Below are 18,190 nucleotides of genomic sequence, written 5' to 3'. Positions count from 1 at the left end.
TTATTTCCTACTAGTCAATAACATTGAAAACCTCATGTTTGTGGAGTAATATCCTAGGCATGGGTAGAGAGCACACAGAAATAGAAGATGCAATTCTGTCTTTGAGAAACATTTCAGTCCTAATGGGAAAGGAGGATCAATATGTAAATGAGACTGAATCCATATGAAGAAGGTCTGCATAAGGGGGAATAAATGCCTAAGTTCAGAGCTTAATGTTCTCTTTACCATTAGAGGCATTTGTACTCATGACGTAGCTTCCTTATATATACTGAAGCCCTTGAGGACTGTTTTCTTTCCTCATTGATCTTGTGTAGAGTACACATTCACAAGTGTTGAATGAATGTATGGTTACTCTGAGGTATGCCTGATTGTCAAGGGAAGTCTGCAAAGCTGGGGAGGAGAGTGAAGGAAGGGGGAAAGTCTCATAGAGGCGAAGAGACCAGAAGCAAGGGAATAGAAGAGGGAAAAAAGAAGAGTTATCCCTGGGGGAGCTGTCATTCATAAACCACAGTTGTTTTCCTTTCCTTGCTATTTTGTGTGTGTGCGCGCGCATGTAATCATGTTCATGTTCCAGTACTTGGGCTTAAATTCAGGCCTGAGCTCTGTCCTTCAGTTTTTTTGCTTAAGGCTGGTACTCTACTACTTGAGCCACAGATTCATTTCTGGCTTTTTGGTGCTTAATTGGAGATGAGAATCTCATGGACTTTTCTGACCCTCAGCTCTCAACCTCTTGAGTGAGTAGTTAGGATTGTAGGCATGGGCTTCAGATGCCCAGCAACTGTGCTGTTATTCACTTATTTGTATTATTTATTGTATGAAGGGATTGTAATTCAACATGTCAGTTTATAATATATCTTGATTAATCTCACTTGAGCAACCTTTGAGGCTTTGTCATTCCTACCTATTTTCCTCCCCTGGGAATATCTTACTCTGTTGACCAACAGAAATGCCCCTCCTCTTTCCAGTCAAGGAAACATTGTGTGACAGCTCTTTTAACTGAGTATTCATGGGTTTGATTTTTGACTTCAGTGGACCTTCAAAGGAGGTATTTTAGTCATCAATTTAAATTTTATGTCAGATCACTTAGAAGGATGGGGACCTATATAATAAAGTATACGCAGAGTAGATAAAACAGAAAGGGTTTGTAAAATGGATTAGGAGTTAGAAACCCTGCATCCTAGTTACACTTCAAGAACCAATGAATGAAAGGCCTTTTTTCAGCCATTGCATCTATCAAGTACAAGGTTAAAGTAAGATGCTATGACTCCAGCTCTGTTCTTTGTGAGATGATGGCTACAATATTCATATCAAAATGAGTGGAAGGCAGTGATTATCAGGGAGGATAAAGAGATTCTTGAAAAATGATAACCACAAAGATTGCATTTTTGAAACATAACATGGGGTGAAGAACCAGAGTGGGGTTGCTGAAAGATCACATATCCTGGAGTCATCCAGCATGTTCTTTTTGGAAGAGGAAGGATCCTGAACTAAGTGTTCATAATAGTAGGTATATCAAGCCTTAGGCCATTTGTGTCCTCTGGGAATTGCTTTCCTACACATTCTCTTAGCCTCAGTCCTCTCTTAGCACTCAGTCCTCTTTCAGAAGTACAAGTCTCACCAGCAAACCCTGTGGCAAGGACGAAGGGAAGACATGCTTTTGCTGATCATGGAAGGGAATATGCTCTTTATTTCTATCTTGAAATTTGCCTGCTTTGGACATTCTGCATAAGTCAGTGGTAGGCAGTATAAAAAACAGATAAACTAAGGAGCAATGCACTTGCCTTTTCCCAGAGCCAAACATATTCCCAAAGGACTAGCTGTCTCTGTCCCGATCATGCCATGGCCCTGGTAACACCTGCCTCCCAAGCAACCTGGGCTGCAATTTGAAAAAGTCTTCTTTTAAAACATCCCTCCAATAACCTTTGTTATTAACTCGTAAATGATATTACATAAAGTTATAAAGCCTGAAAAATAATTAAAATATTTTTGAAGCCACTCAGTTCTAGCCCTTTCCATCATTACCATTATGGTTAATCTTGTTCACTGATTGCTCTTAAATTCCACACCTAACCTAGAACTGTTTAAATAAGTTAATTTTTGGGAAAAAAGTGTTTTAGAATGAATAATTTGAAAACATGTATGAAGGTGGAATAGAATGAAAACATGTAGGAAGATAAAAAGAATAGAATCCTGAACCCAAATGTCTCCAAATTGAGCTCCATCGTTACAAGAAGACATTCTTCAAGGAATCTGTTTCAAGCATGGTCCTTTGGGGCTTTAGAGTTTAGAAAGGGAGGGGACAAGATAAACATCATGTAGCATGGATCGTGGAATTGGTAGACTTAACTGAAGGATGTACACATAGCAGGGCCCCGAGGTGTACTGCTTTTTTTTGTTTTCATACATTTTTTATTGTAATTAATAGAAGGGTTATATTATATTCACCAGATAGAAGGTGCATTACTTCACAAACATTGATACCCTTTCTCATGTCTTGGTCCCCATTTCCCTCCTCCCACCCCCACTCCTCATCTTGTTTTCCTCCTATCCATATCTGACTTCAAATAACCAAATATGCATATATACAATATATTAGATAACCAGGTGAAATACTGTAACAATATGAGAAAACCAAGGGCCAGCAAAAGAGATGAGGGATAACATAGTACATTAGGACAGCAATCACTCGTTAAATGGCTTTTGTTTCTATATCCTGGAGGTCCTTTCATTTAGCATCATTCTATATGGCCTTCTGTATCTAGGTTTTGTTCTATTGTAAATGTCTGCTAGGAGAGCCCAAGGTTTCTACTGATTATGACAAATGAAGGAAACCATTGAGCCTATGTTCCTTTCAGTCTGGCTTATTTCACTTAATACGATTTTTTCTAAGTCTTTCTGTTTCCTTACAAATGGGGCAATGTCATTCTTACAGCAGCATAGAATTCCATTGTGTATAAATACCACATCTTGTTGATCCACTTATCAACTGAGGGGTATCTGGGTTGGTTCCATATCTTTGTTATGGTAAATAGTGCTGCAATGAACATTGCTGTGCTAGTGGATTTAGTATGTCCTTGTTTCTGGATGATTGGGTAAATGCCAAGTAGTGGAATTGCTGGGTCATAGGGGAGTTCTATGTTTAGTCTTTTGAGGCACTGCCATACTGCTTTCCATAGTGGTTGAACGAGTTTGCACTCCCACCAACAGTGTAGTAGTGATCCCTCCTGGCCACATCCTGACATCTGTTACTAGATTTCTTGATCATGGCCATTCTAATTGGAGTGAGGTGGAATCTTAGAGTTGTTTTGATTGGTACACTACTTTTCAACTCTCATTTATATGGTCACAGGCATGACAGCCTTTGTAAGCCCTGGCTAGCACCATTACCCCTCCCTCAATTTGATATTTCTACTGTGTTATCTCCCCAAGGGTGTGGATGGATTTTCACTGACACATCTCTACCTGTCTTCCATGTCCGTGGGGATGCCGCCCATGTGAGGGATGAGGGCTTTGTGTGCTATGACGTGGGTGGGTGGGTGGGTTGGGCCACACCACCCTAGTCAGGATCTTCTGAGCTTATAGCCACTGCTTATAGATGAGTAAAGAATGCTCTCTTCCTCTGCAGCTTCTTCTTGCCAGACTGGCTTTTCTTCTGTTTGCCTTCCCTATTCCCCAATTGGAGAGAGAAGAAAGGGAAAGGAAGGATAGGGGAAGAATCATGTCCAGGTAGTAAGTTACTCTTCATGGTCCTTTTGGATTGGAAAAAGGGTACACCATCTTTGATGGTAATGCAGGCCAGGGGGTGCAAGTGGCTGCATTGAGTCCAGGGGCTTTGGGGATGACCAGACTGCTCAGGAATCCTTAATAATCCTTATAATAGCCCCTGGCTAAGCCAGATGCTGCCTTGGAGCTTGCTCGTGTGGAGAGACAGCATGTTTATTAAATACGTTCAGGAACCTGAGACATAATAAAATGCCTTGTCCCCTGGGACTGACAGGTTGGGTGGCAGCAGGTACTTAGGATTCTCTTGGAGCATTCTGTCCTCCCCTGCTCCTCATCCCTCTCTCTTTCTGGGGGCTGTTTTCTTTCTGGAGACACCTGTTATTTTCCAGCTGCTGGACCCCATTGATGGCCTTTCTATTTGTATTTGTCCCCTAGATGGTAGGAACTGTGTAAAATTGGGATTCTTTTTAGGAGTTCTGGGACTAAAGGAAATATGGAGAGTCAGAAGAACTTGACCAGGCTGGGATGTAGTTCAGTGGCAAAGAGCTTGTCTAGCAAATACAGTGTCCTGGGTTCGATCCCCAGTACCCAAAAAGAAAAGACAAAAAAATACCATTTGTAAAAATACTTATCACTGCTGTTTTAAACTGGGATACTAGGTCTGCTAATAACTTAAATGCCTTTATCTTCAGGGAAGTTAGTTTGTTTCTCTGGCCCTCCCATTTCCTCTTCTAGAAAATGATGGGTTGAATGATGTGCTCTCCTAATTTTCTTCCAAGACTCTGATTACAAATCCTGTTGTACAGAAAACTCAGATAATCCATGCATAGGAATCCATTATACATCCCTAACAGCTTGTGGGTTTGGCTAAAAGAGTACTGTGGCTCTGCCCTATGAAACCCTATTCAGTGGTGGTGCCTGCTAAGGCTGGTTAAAGCCCTAATGGGAAAGCTAGAATACATGCAATCAGACTCTCTAGGAACTGATTGGGGGATGCAGCTTTTGGTGGCAGTTGCTAATGAGTCCGTTTTTAGGGATACCGGTGAGGATATAAGGATGACAGGAGGTAGACTAGGTCAAGGGAAAACCTAGGCAGAGATAAGGTTTCAGAAGTGTTACAGGATTAGTTTGATCCCGCATGTAGCTGTAGAGTATGAATGTATCGCAGAGGTTGTCTCCTCCAGAGTGAAAGGCCCTGAACATAAGTGCCTTGAAGTAGTAGTTACTGATTATAGGTCTCCCTCACCATTGCCTTGAGCAAGTGTAATGTCTCCCCTCCACACACACATATACACACTAGAGCTAACAAAGGACAGATTTTGAGAATGGAGGTGGGGTACAGCCATGAGCATCCCAGACATACAGCAACTGGAGGGGATGGGTGTCTAGATCTGAGGGATAGGGAATAGCACAGAATCTTCTATATCTAGAGTTGTAATATTTGAATTGGAGGGAGGGACAGAGAGGGCCGATGAAGTGGCCAGGCTCCTGGGATGGCTGAGCATAGGAGGAAAATACTCAGATGAGATTTTCTAGTAAGACCACTGTCATGAATGGTTATAGAAGGGAAGACTGCTTAGAAATGGGTGGAGGGAAGACTTGGGGCTATTTGAATGCTGATTGCACAGTAACATGTACTTTGTAATAAAAGGAAAATCTATTGAAGGGTTCCCTTATGATTTGTACATGTTTCCAAAAAGCATCTACATGGGATCTTGGGGTGCTGCTTTTGTAAGGCAGTTGATTGAAAGTCCACATCTTTTTCCTTCTTTACCTGATGCTTCTTGGCACTTGTTGATGTATTTTTTTAACCATTTTTATTGTATTTTATTGTTGGGATAATGTATAGTTACATTTGTCAGGCTGTGGGTACATTATTTCTCAAACCTTGATACCCCTTCTCATGGTTTTGTCCCCCTTTCCCTCCACCCCTGTCATCTTGTTTTTCCCCTTCCCTATTTCAAACAAATAAGTGTATATACAATATACCAGTATAAAAATTCAGATACAGTAACCTCATGAGATTAATCATAAGTGGAAAAAAAGAGAAAAAAATAACTACACATAGTACATTAAGAACAGCAATCACAAAGATAAACCTCTTGTTTCATTAACCTAGAATATCTTTCATTTAGTCTCATCCTGTATGACCTACATACACAGGGGCTTTTGAGCTATTGTGATCTTCTGTTAGGATAATCCTAAATGTACACTAATTATTACAAATGAGGGAAACCATGGAGGCTGTGCTCCTTTGGGTCTGGCTTACTTCACTTAATATTTTTTTCCAAGTCTTTCCATTTCCTTATGAATGGGTTGGTGTCATTCTTTCTGATGGCAACATAGAATTCCATTGTGCATAAGTACCACATCTTCTTGGTTCATTCATCTACTGAGGAGGTCTGGGTTGATTCCATTGTAGCATTATTTACCATAGCTTAAATTTGGCACTTGTTAATCTTTAACAGTCCCCCTCCACCTTTATTCATAAAAACTTTTTTTTTTGCTAGTCCTGGGGTGTGAACTCAGGGCCTGAGGTCTGTCCTTAGGCTTTCTCAAGGCTAGAGCTCTACCACTTGAACCACAGCACCATTTTCAGCTTTTTTTCTGTGTATGTGGTACTGAGGAATCAAACCCGGGTGTTTGTGCATGCTAGGCAAGCAATCTACCATTAGGCCAACTCCCAGCCCCTCATAAAACTTTTTATTGGCATTCTCTGGCCTCTGTTTCCTTGGCCAACGTTAGTTTTAAACCCTTTTTTTCAAAAGCTTTAGTAAATTCTTAGACCACCCTTAGACCAGACATTTGCCTCTATGCCCTATGGTCCTTCACTGCCTTAAGTTCTACATGTACTTGTGTACTCAACTACTCCACATGCCCCTCTTCCCTGCCATTATACTATGAGTTTCACAGAAGCCAGGACTGAGATAAGCATTTTAGCTCTGAGTCATGGAATCCCAGGCATTTGGGGTGGGGCAGGATGGCCCCTAGCTAAGACAGCTAGTAAGCTGATAAAGTGGAGAATGCCTAGCATCCAGTCATTGCATCCACACTGAGCTGCTTTTCTCCTCCCTCAATGCATGTTGAGTGCTGCTTTCTCCAGGAATGGTCAGCAGAGGCTTTGGATGGATGCTTTAGCTGCTATGAATGTCCATGCTGGTAGGCAAGAATGGCTGATGCAACCACCTTCCAGCCTGACCTCAACTGGTAATTAAGGAGGTGGAACCTTTCTCCTTAAGATGGAGCCTTGAAGCCAGAGCAATTTAGATATTTGGAAACTTGGGAGACATTGTTTTCAGAAATGAGAGAGTCCTACTGGCATTCTGAATGGAGGCTAGGGATGTCTCATGATCAAAATATTACCTAGTTCCAACAGAGGTGACAGCCTTCAAATGGGTCATCTTTAGTGATTGCTGAGTCTAGCCAGGGAAGCTGGTAAGTCCCAGAGACTTTGTTTCTAATCAGACCCTGCAATCTATATTTCTATCCCTACCCATACCCTTAACCATGGTGTGATAGGTAATTCAGTCTCCGGATCATAGTTTCTTTTTGAAGGAGCTGCACGTCCAAGAGACCCTCCCCATGCTCTGTTAGACATCTCTTTCAAACATGGGGCCTGCCTCCACTGCCTCAAGCCAGGAGAACCCGAGGGCTTTCTCCTCCTTGGTCTCACCATCCACATCTTTGTTGCCAATCTTGCTCCTCCCACCCCACCTGCCAGAGTGTCTCCCAACTCCCAAAGATTAATGTGATAATTGCCATGTGTGCCTGTTTACTCAGGGAGTGGGTTGAGCTCACCACCCCCAACCAGGCAGGTTCCCAAAGAAACACATTCCCACGAAGTCAGGGCTGGGGCCGCTGAGCACTCCCGTGCAGGTGGGCTGCCACCCCCGAACTGCTTTTTATCTTGTCTGTCATCGTCCTTGTGGAGTGCACGTGCGCACGTGTGTATCATTCTGGGAAACAGCAGGTGAGAAAGAGGGAGAAGAGGATCCAGCCTTTGTGAGCTGGTGGAGGGGAAAGGGCAAAGCGGGGAAAGGCATGAATGGCAAGAATACCAGCACCATAAAGAGGACACCATTCAAAGGAAAGAAAAGATTGTACATGAAATGTGGCAAATATATTAGATGTCCAAAAGGACCTACAGGAGGAAATCGATCAGAATTTGGTACAGATAACCCGGGAGGCTGAGAAATCACCCTCTGGGTTATCAGCAAGCTGGAGAAGCGAGAAGCCAGTAGTGTTCTCAGAACTGTGAATTCCAGTCAAGCCTCCAGTCAAAGGCTAACAGGGGATCACTGGTGTGCAAGTCTCAGAGGACAAGTTCAGTTCTTACCTGGTGCTGTGATTCCAAGGGCAGGAGGAAAAGGAGGATCATATTCCTAGAGGGGGAGGGGGAAAGGATGTGAGACCACAAGTCCCTTACTTCCACCTTGTTATTTTCCATCCCAGCCACAGACAATTGAGTGGGATATCTACCTACATTAAGGAATGTTCATCTCCACCCAGTTCCTAGACTGTTTTGTGTGGGCCAGTCCTCTCTGGAAACCCTCACTGACATATCCAGAGACTTCAATCTGATTTAACAATATAGCAGATGTTCTGAAGAGGCACTGAGCTGGGCAGGGAGAAGATGTACAGATACCTGTTCACAGTAGAGGTCTAGGAGGTAAGGTTATCCCTGAGAGACTCCTGGGGCCTTTACCTAGTAGATCATGTTTTAGAACCTGCTGCTTTCTAATACCCCAGCATTTTGTTCTCAGTTTTTAACATGGTTGTTCTATGTTTGTCTTTTCCCTTCCCTTCCCTTTTTCCTTTCTTGTTCCCTTTTTTCCCCCTTTTTCCCCCTTTTTCCCCCTTTTTCCCCCTTTTTCCCCCTTTTTCCCCCTTTTTCCCCCTTTTTCCCCCTTTTTCCCCCCTTTTTCCCCCCTTTTTCCCCCTTTTTCCCCCCTTTTTTCCCCCTTTTTCCCCCCTTTTTTCCCCCTTACTCCCCCCTTTTTTCCCCCTTACTCCCCCCTTTTTTCCCCCTTACTCCCCCCTTTTTTCCCCCTTACTCCCCCCTTTTTTCCCCCTTACTCCCCCCTTTTTTCCCCCTTACTCCCCCCTTTTTTCCCCCTTACTCCCCCCTTTTTTCCCCCTTTTTTCCCCCTTTTTTCCCCCTTTTTTCCCCCTTTTTTCCCCCTTTTTTCCCCCTTTTTTCCCCCTTTTTTCCCCCTTTTTTCCCCCTTTTTTCCCCCTTTTTTCCCCCTTTTTTCCCCCTTTTTTCCCCCTTTTTTCCCCCTTTTTTCCCCCTTTTTTCCCCCTTTTTTCCCCCTTTTTTCCCCCTTTTTTCCCCCTTTTTTCCCCCTTTTTTCCCCCTTTTTTCCCCCCTTTTTCCCCCCTTTTTCCCCCCTTTTTCCCCCCTTTTTCCCCCCTTTTTCCCCCCTTTTTTCCCCCCTTTTTTCCCCCCTTTTTTCCCCCTCATTTTCTGTGGTGGTACTGGGATGGTTTGCACTTGGGACCTGAATACAGTCTCTTAGCCTTTTTGCTCAAGGCACTTAACAGCTCAATTTCTGCATTTTTGGTGGTTAATTGGAGACAAGAGCCTCATGCTTTCTCCTGCCCTGGCTGGCTTTAAACCAAGATACTAATATCTTCACCTCTTGAGTGTTTAGGATTTATAGGCATGAGCTACCACTAGTGACCTCTCGTCCAATGTTTGTGAAGGAGTCACTAGAACAAATAGAGAACGAAGATCAGACACAAAAAGTGGCAGTGGAGAGAGAATAAAGGGAGATCTGCTCCTTCTCCGCAGGGACCCTTCCCCACTTCCTCATCCTACATGAGACCGACATACTCATCACCAAGAGGGAAAGCCACCCACTACTCTGTGGTGGCACTGGCATTCTTCTTCTGGCTCCCACTTTACGTGGCACTGAGACACTTTCTACCTTCAGCATTGTTGACTGTTTCACCAAAGATGCTTCAGGAGATGTCGCACCTACACTGGACAATTTTGAGGTTTTAATGATGGTTAATCAGAAGGCGATGGGGGCCCCCAATTAACATCAGAGAGAAACATTTTGAAAGAGCGAAGTAGGAAGTTTTTTTCACCCACTACCTGTAGAGGTGTGCCCTTTGTCCCTGGACCTGGGACAGCATGTAAAGATAGCTAATGCCATCTGGTCAGGAAAAATGGGAGAATAAGAAGGGCGAGGAAACTTGGGAGAGGGTGCTAGGTGTGAGGGTGTGGCAAGACTATGAAACAGTTTGTGAATAATGCAGAGGAACTGTCAAACTGCTCCCTGTAGAAGAACCTTTTAAATTGTCAGTCATCTTTAATAATTCCGCAGAGTATCATGTTGCTAGGGCTGGTTCTTCCTAGTGCTGCTTTTCTCATTTCCTTTCTTTATTTCATCTAGGAGGTAACAATGCTATGGTGGATGACACTTGTAACAATTGGGAGAAAGTTGTACAGTTGAGAGAGTACATCAGAATGAATTTGTATGGTTTCATTTTTAACTACAGTCATCTCATTAACAGATCAATAAGTGACATATATATTGATTGAGCATCTGGGTATGCCAAACCCTTTGTCCAGTGCCAGATGTAAAAAAGGATAACTTAGTTAAGGTTACTTAAAATAGGTTAAAACAAGCCCCTAAAGCATTCTCACACAATGCAAAGATGATGCTGTTCATCAGGAGAATTTTATAGACGAATTGAGAAACCCATTCCAGATTCTAGGACAACAAAATACTGTATTTTCTTTTGCTTTTGTTTTGATTTATTTTCTACTTTACCCTGTGATTTATGCATCTGCTATATGTTTTGGAAAATTCTTAGGCCAGGTTTCTTTGAATTAATCCATCCAATACACTCCCCTCCACCTCCCCCCACCCCCCGCTCTTCTCAATGCTCCTATTCCAGTGTTCTCACTGGGCACCAATGTCTAAGGCTCCACACCACTGAGGGTCCTCTTTTTCTCTGGGCTATGCCTTTAAAACTCAGTTTTGCTTCTGGTAAACAATTTTTCTATCCAAGCAGGTGCTCAGTCAGAGTGGAGAGTCCTTTTATCCCTACATTTTATAGGAAGTATTCCCTGATGGATTAATATACGTTATCTTTGAAAAAGAAGGATCCATACTCAAGAAAAATTAGGGAATGACCTAATAAAGAAAATAATAATGTAGCCCTTCATATGTCAAATGTGAAGTGCAGTACAAGAAGACCATTTGAAAAGACCTGGACATAGAGAGTCAAGGCAAAGCTTAGTTGCAAGGCACAGGGTTAGAGGAGGGCCTGTCAACATACTTGCAAGCTCTCATTTAAAGATGATGAGACATGTTACTGAAGATGACTACTTCTGGCAAGTTGTAGGCTACAGTTCTTCCCAATCTTGAGCCATTCATAGGCTTTGCATTGAATTTGTGGCAACTCAGAATGTGGATTTCTATGTTTTCCCCTTACTGTATCTTAGCATGGAGGGGAGAGAAAAAGAAAGAATAGAGGGAGATACAGTATTTCTTTTAGAATTCTAGAATTATTTCCTGCTAGGAGCAGTTTCTACTGGGGGCAAGTACTTTTGAACCGTGGTGAAATAAGAAAAGTCAGCCTAGACCCAGGGCTGAGCAAGACAGAGGATCCCAATGTCTCCCAAATAATGCTGCCAAGGGCTTGACCAACACCCATGGTATAGAGCGATAGGCATGTCCTGCCTTTGATTAAAGGTTTGTCCAATTTATATGCAAAAGCTTAGGACCAAGCACTATAACCAGTTAACATTTGCAGTATCTTAGAAAAGAAATTCAATTTTTCTGCATGCAGTTTTCTCATCTGTTAAGTGAGGGTGTTGGAACATTCTCACTTAGGATATTGCAGTGGTAGCTGTTTGTCCTTCATTTAAGCACATGGCAAAATATGTGAACTCACAATAAGACCAGAGGGGAGTGAAGCGAGGCAGTATTTGACTATATTGCATCAGGCTTGTTATGTCATCCTCAGTCTGGAGGTACGAGAATGCGGGCCTTGCTTCTGCAAATGTATTAGTAATTAAAAACTTTTTTCCTTTCTTGCAGACCAATGATGCCTTAGGAGCCACCTGGAATTGGCTGTATTTCATCCCTCTCATCATTATTGGATCATTCTTTGTTCTCAACCTAGTTCTGGGTGTGCTTTCTGGGTAAGCCAGGTGTTTCTCTTCTGTTTTGCTATGTGGAAACTAAGGCCTCCTGACTGACAGATTCACTCGTTTAACCTTCATTGGTAAGGCACTGAGCATATTCTTTGTGCCACTGCTGTTCTAGGTGCTGGAATACAGTAGTGAATGATTATTTTAATCCTCTCCATGTTGAGAAGTTTTAAAAAAAATCCTTATGTCATGCATAGCATTGAATACAGCATCTCATGAAAGTTCATTTATGTATTCATCCCTCCACTCAGTAACTCTGTGAAATACTGTGATGGTTGTTAAGGATAGAAAGTAGAATAAAAGTTTTATTCCCTAAAGATTGTTACTCCATAGCATGTTGCATATTAATTGTACATTTGTGACCTGAATTCACTTATGTCAATTTGCAAGTACTCGGGATCTAATACCACAGGGTACTCTGCAATTAACACACAAGCCATGGTTTCTTCTCTTAATAAACATGTATAAGAAGACAACACAAACCCTCAAGACAGGAAATGGGAATTCTGTTACTGATGATGTCAGCTATAATTATTTGGGTGAAAGGAAAAGTCAATATGGGATGAAGTCATTGAGGTTGGCTTCATGAAGGATTGAGATTTTTCTTAAGATATAAAATATGTATGAGGCTAATGGAGACTTTGTGGGATTGAACCTTCTAAACAAAGAAAATGAAATAGACATGTAATGTACTAAAGTATAAATAAACTATAATACAATAACCTAGGATGATTCAGGTTAGAAAAATATTTTACAGGACCTTATATTTTGTTAGACAAAATAGAGCTTAATTTTCTATCAAGAGTGGCATGAATTCTTTGACAATCGAAGGTGTAAGTATAGGGATAAATTGGACCAAGTTGGTTTTTTTCTTGAGATTTCACACACATTTGTAAATTTAGACAAGGGCACAAACCAGGACAAGGAGAACAGGAAGACTCATAACAGATGAGAGATGTGAGCAAAATTTTCAGAGGCACAGAATAAATGGTAACTTAATATTTACTTGGAAAAACTGATGGTCAATTGCTTATGGTGGGAAATGCCAGTAAATGAGAGCAAACTGATTGCTCTATAGAGCTCAAGAGATGCTAAAGATTTAGAGATGCTAGGTATCCCTGAGAGCAGGAGTGTGCATGGTACTAAAAATAAGATTGATTGACAGTCCTTATTCCCTCCTCTGCTTTGAATCTTAGTCTCGAAACAACATTGGCAGGTGTCTTCCCTACTCAGCTTCCACCCCAGCACAAGTTGGGAGACCTGTTTTCTCTAGAGAACTGAATTGGAGGAGCTTTGGAGTCTTACTTCCTAGGATAATGTTGATATGTTATAATGAGAATAGAAGAGTTAAATGAAGGTTCTCAAGCTGAAATATAAGTTTTCTGGCCTACTGTGCACTCTCAGAAATGGAGCACTATGGTTAGGATTTAGGGGAATTCTTCTGGAGGAAAGTGTCTTAAAAGAAAAGATATAGCTCTGCTGATACTTGGAGAAGCTAGGGAAAGAGGCTCTTACCCTACTGTCTTAGTGAGAATCTTGAAAATTAATATAAAATTTAATTCATATAAAACTAATATGAAATGAATCGATATAAAAGTGTAATCAAAACAACGAGGTAGTAAATGGTTGGAATATAAAGTTGACAAAATCACTTAGAGAGCAGAAGGAAAACCAAGAAAGCCAAAATAGCTACATGTAGTACAAGCCACATCCTGGGTTTCATGGTGAGACCTTCTTTCAACAGAGAAAAGAAAAAAAAAAAAGAAAGGAAGGACAGAACAACTAGAAGAAAGAATACAATGTATTCAAAATTTAAACTTCAAAGCAGGAGTTTCATAAAGAGAACAGTGAAATAGGGAAGAAATTGGCATAGAAAAATGTAAGAAATGTTCCCAGAACCAAAAGCTCACATTGCAAAGGCTCTCACCTAGACAACAAGGCTTCTAAGAATTTTAAGGTTTTTGTTTTATTGTATCACTTCCTGTTGTCATTTTATCTCTAATTTTTTACATTATAACAAATAATCAAGCCTTGGCGGTCTCATGCACACACAAACATGCTCGGAGACCAAGATGTTAGATCTGCATTCACCTCCATCTCCTGAGAACTGAGGCATAAACTGCACTCAGGCCTTTTCAGGGAGGAGAGGACATACTGGTAAAATTGTGTCCAGTTGTGCAAATAGTGAATGGCTTATGAGGAATAGTCAGAAGACCAGGGATACTTTGTGGGAGTCCTGTAAGAAGAGGTGCTTAGTAAAAGGACTCCAGGAAGTGACCTCATCTTTGACAACAGACTAAAGAGAACTTGGAACCCAGGTATCCAGGCAGCCACATTGCAGAGAGGACTCCAGCTGGCAAACTTACCCTGAGATAGCAAAGAAAATGCCATGTTTTCTTGTTTCGATTTTTACTGGGTCAGAGTGCAGGAGATCCTGCAGAGAAAGCCTGGTGGACATCTGGATTAATCCCTGATCAAGACTCCAACCCCAAACCAGACCCAGAAGAAGATTCTGGCTCTTGGTGTAGAGAACCTGGCATGTGACACCTGGCATCTCCGACTAGGCGAGCAGGGACCTGGACACTCCTCTGAAACTTCCACACCAATCCTGGGTGCCAACTGTGGTGGATGCCCATTCAAGAGAATGCCCATTCTCCTGAAGCTGTGTCACGTTGCGTGGCAGCAGCTGAAGAATCAGCATGGGCTCCAGCTGCCATGGATGCCAAGATAACTGTGCCCACGTCATCTCAGGTAGACGAATCTCCAGTGGGGACTGCTGAAGCGCCATTAATGCCATGTACCCACCTGGATCTGTCCACAGCCACTGAGACAAACCCAGCCTCACCAGAGGCACCATCTGAACAACCATAACACGGGAGAGCAGTTCTGTGTCTTGTTGTGCATCTGCCCATGGCATACAATGAAGATACCACTCTACTAGAGGCTGACAATGAAGAAAGGGCACAGCATACAGTCCCGTGGCTCTCTTATGTGCCTCCGCCCGCACCACTCGGAAGAACAATTTTCACGTGCAGTGGCAGCTGAAGAGGCACAACACGGTGTAGGCCATCTGCATCTGAAGGATTTCTTGTCTACATCCGAGACAGACTCTCCTGCCCTGCTATCAGAAAATGAATAGCAGACCTGGATCTGTTCAGGGTATCTGACACAGGCTGTATTCTACCAGAGGAAGAAGAGGAAAAACCATCACAATGTGTAAAGCACTTTGGTATCACGACGGATCTCTGACCACTGCTCACGATGAAAATCCTTTCCACCAGCAGCCGACGTCTAATGAGGCGATCCACATTCCTGCTGACCTCAACCTTGAAGATGCCCATGTTATTGAGGACAAATGGATCTATCATCTGTTACTGCCCTTGCTGCTGTAGAGATCTAGCGGGCTCTACAGACTTTGTCTGGTTTAGACTCACATTTATGTGCAGATAGCAACTTGGCTCCAGCAGATAAGTTCCAGTTTGATTGCAACTTAAGAATGGAAGCACAATTTTGGGTGAGGAGCTACTTAGAAACTCCTGAACTCCATTGAGCAGCATCTTAAAACACTGAGAGAAGGTCTTTTCCTCCCCTTGGAAGTTACCTATTTTTTTCCTTTTTCATTTGTACATAATTTAAAAATTATAATAAAAATTTACTGCTATTCAAAACGAATACCAGGGATGTTCTTTCCATTGTTGTCTCCCAGGAAGTGGGGAGGTGAAGGCAAACCTGGGTGGATGAAGCTCAGAGACTTAGACAGGTAAAATGTTGGGTGTATACTGTGGCATAAAGTGCAGCTGTTAGGAGCATCAGGTACTGTGTTTGCATAGAACAGTGGCTATTTTAGGAACAGACATCATCAAAAGGAAACATTGTGATATTATACCATTTACATTTATGCACACAAAATGTAAACCACTCATAAAAATATATTCAAAAATTTCCCCTGAATAAACGATTAGTTTGTATTTGTAAAATGACAGAAAGGAAATTAACTATGAAAATATCTACTGAGCATTCAGCACAGCTAATAAAGAGTCCACACCAGAGTGAATCATTATAAAATGCAGAACATCAGAGTAATGAAATCAGGGTAAAGAATATTCTTAACACTTCCAGCCATTAAGAGGTGAATAAAATCTACCAGGAATCAGAAACCGGATAGCACTGAGCTTCTGAAAAGCTGAAAGTTAGAAACCAACAAAGTTCCTAGAACTTTTAGAATTTTCTTTTTGTTTTTTGTTGCCAATGTGGAGGGAGGGTCAGTTGTGGGGCTTGAACTCAGGGCCTAGGTGCTGTCCCTGAGCACTTTTGCTCAAGGCTAGCACTCTATTACTTTGAGCCACAGTGCCACTTCCAGTTTTTAGGTGATTAATTGGAGATGAGTATTATGGGGACTTTTCTGCCCAGGCTGGCTTTGAACCATGCTCCCCAGATCTCAACCTCATCAGTAGTTAGGATGGGCCACCAAGTGCTTGGCCAGGAAAATAATTTTTAGGACCAAATTTGATACCTAGTCAAGGTACCAAGCGAAGGGACTGATTCCTACACAAAGGAAGCACTAATATGACCACTACCAGTGGCCCAGAAGGCATCAGAATAAGTTTGAATGTGATAGTATCTCTTAAACCTATCTTTAATAAGTGAAAATACTACCTTCCTGATATATTATCTTCAGAAGAGTTCTGTGGTTTTGCAATACTGTGTAAATCAAACACAGTGGCACATGCCTGTACTTGCAACCCTTAGGAAGTCAAGATGGGAAGGTTATGAGTTAAGGCTAGCCTGGGCTATATGGCAAGACCCTGTCTTAAAACTATGTATATTTGTGGATGTATTTCTGCTCTTACCCTAATCTAAGTGTTTAATGCCACAAGATAAAAGATTAGTTCACAAAAAATAAAAGCATAATAAGGGCCTGGTTTCCATTGTTGGTGGTGAAACTTACTAGTCCCTATGGTGTCAGAATGAGGAACTGGGTATTAAAGAGTGAATTCGTAGGTTCTACAGAAAGGAAGTCTTCAAGTAGTATCTATAATTGAAAGGTAAAGAAATACCAAGTTAGGAATAATATTTTATAAAAATTTGGAGACGAATATCAAAAGAAACAGTAAAAGAGTAATTTCCTCTGGGGAGTGAGATTCAGGGGTTGAGAGAGGTGAGGTGGAGGGCTGCTATTTTTTCATTATAAATCTTCCAAAATTATTTGACTTTTAAAACTCTACATACATTATATGGGAAAAAATAGAAATTAGCATTTTAAAAAAATATGACATGCACACAAAAAAGTGTAGGATGGGAGGAATATATAAGAGCATTTGTCTATCATCAGTGGGGGAAAGGGTTGGCAGTTGGAGAGATCAAATTCACAGAGATTGAGAAGGAAGCAATCATTACTAAGCCCGCTACATGGCACTAAGAGCTGTGGTGGTACTTGGGGAACTTGTTATGAAGGAGAATTAGGAGTCGTTGTACAGGAGTTTGTAATAATGTGTTTCTTGAGTCTTAAAACCTCATGAGATCTCTTATGTGTGTATTCACTCAGTGAAGTCCCCCTAACACTGCATAGCCTGATCCTACACCTCAAATGCACTCAAATGCATTCCCTCTGTGACCACCCTAAGGAGAGCCCCCCCCCACAGCTTCTTTTACATGTTTGTGTTTTGAGATTCCTTACCCTTGCTTGCTTCCTCTCTGTGTCCCTATGTCAGTTGTTCAAGTATAAGAGCTTCTATGGGAGGAGAGACAAGAGTCAATATTGTGCTAGCAAAAATCATTGATGTCCTAGGTAAGACTCCAATATAGGCACAGAAAGTATCTTAACAGAGCTGGGAATGAGATGGAGCAGCCTCCATGGACAATGCCTCCTATCTGACCACACAGAGTTTCCAGTTTGGAACTGTTATCTTTTTATTTCCCCTCTGGATAGGCAAGAACAGGACATGGAAAGAATTACTGTGTTTAGCTTGACCCTTAGGAATAAAAAGTCTAACCTTGGAAACAGCTACTTATTAGCATTGAGTCCTCTCTCCTTTTTGTAAAACATAGCCCAGGGGCTAGATGGAGTGTCCCCAATCTGTCTAGCTTCTTCTGCCCTTTGATAAGAATTATGTAATACATGTCCTCTGTTAGGTCTAAGGGGCTATATCACTTGCATAGCAGCTGTGGGGCCACCAACTCCTGTCTGGCTGGGAAACATCCTCCTAGGTTTGGGATATGCCATGAAACAAATGTAGCAGATACCTCCTTAGAACTCTAGAGAAGCCTAGGAAATGGTACTGGCAGCTGGGAACAGCT

At 41.9% G+C, this 18,190-nt stretch overlaps 1 protein-coding gene across 1 annotated transcript in view; it reads left to right on the top strand.

Moving 5' to 3' along the window:
* Positions 1 to 18,190, top strand: part of Cacna1e (calcium voltage-gated channel subunit alpha1 E) — a 446,101-nt gene that overhangs the window by 289,028 nt on the left and 138,883 nt on the right. Inside the window, exon 9 of the mRNA XM_090340308.1 lies at positions 11,781 to 11,884. Coding sequence (XP_090196434.1) covers positions 11,781 to 11,884 — 104 coding nt within the window. The remainder of the gene's footprint in view (positions 1 to 11,780; positions 11,885 to 18,190) is intronic.

Source organism: Megascapheus bottae, chromosome 10, assembly GCF_031878675.1.
Source record: "Megascapheus bottae isolate mThoBot1 chromosome 10, mThoBot2.hap1, whole genome shotgun sequence".
NCBI lineage: Eukaryota > Metazoa > Chordata > Mammalia > Rodentia > Geomyidae > Megascapheus > Megascapheus bottae.
This window is presented reverse-complemented; position numbering and strand designations above follow the sequence as displayed.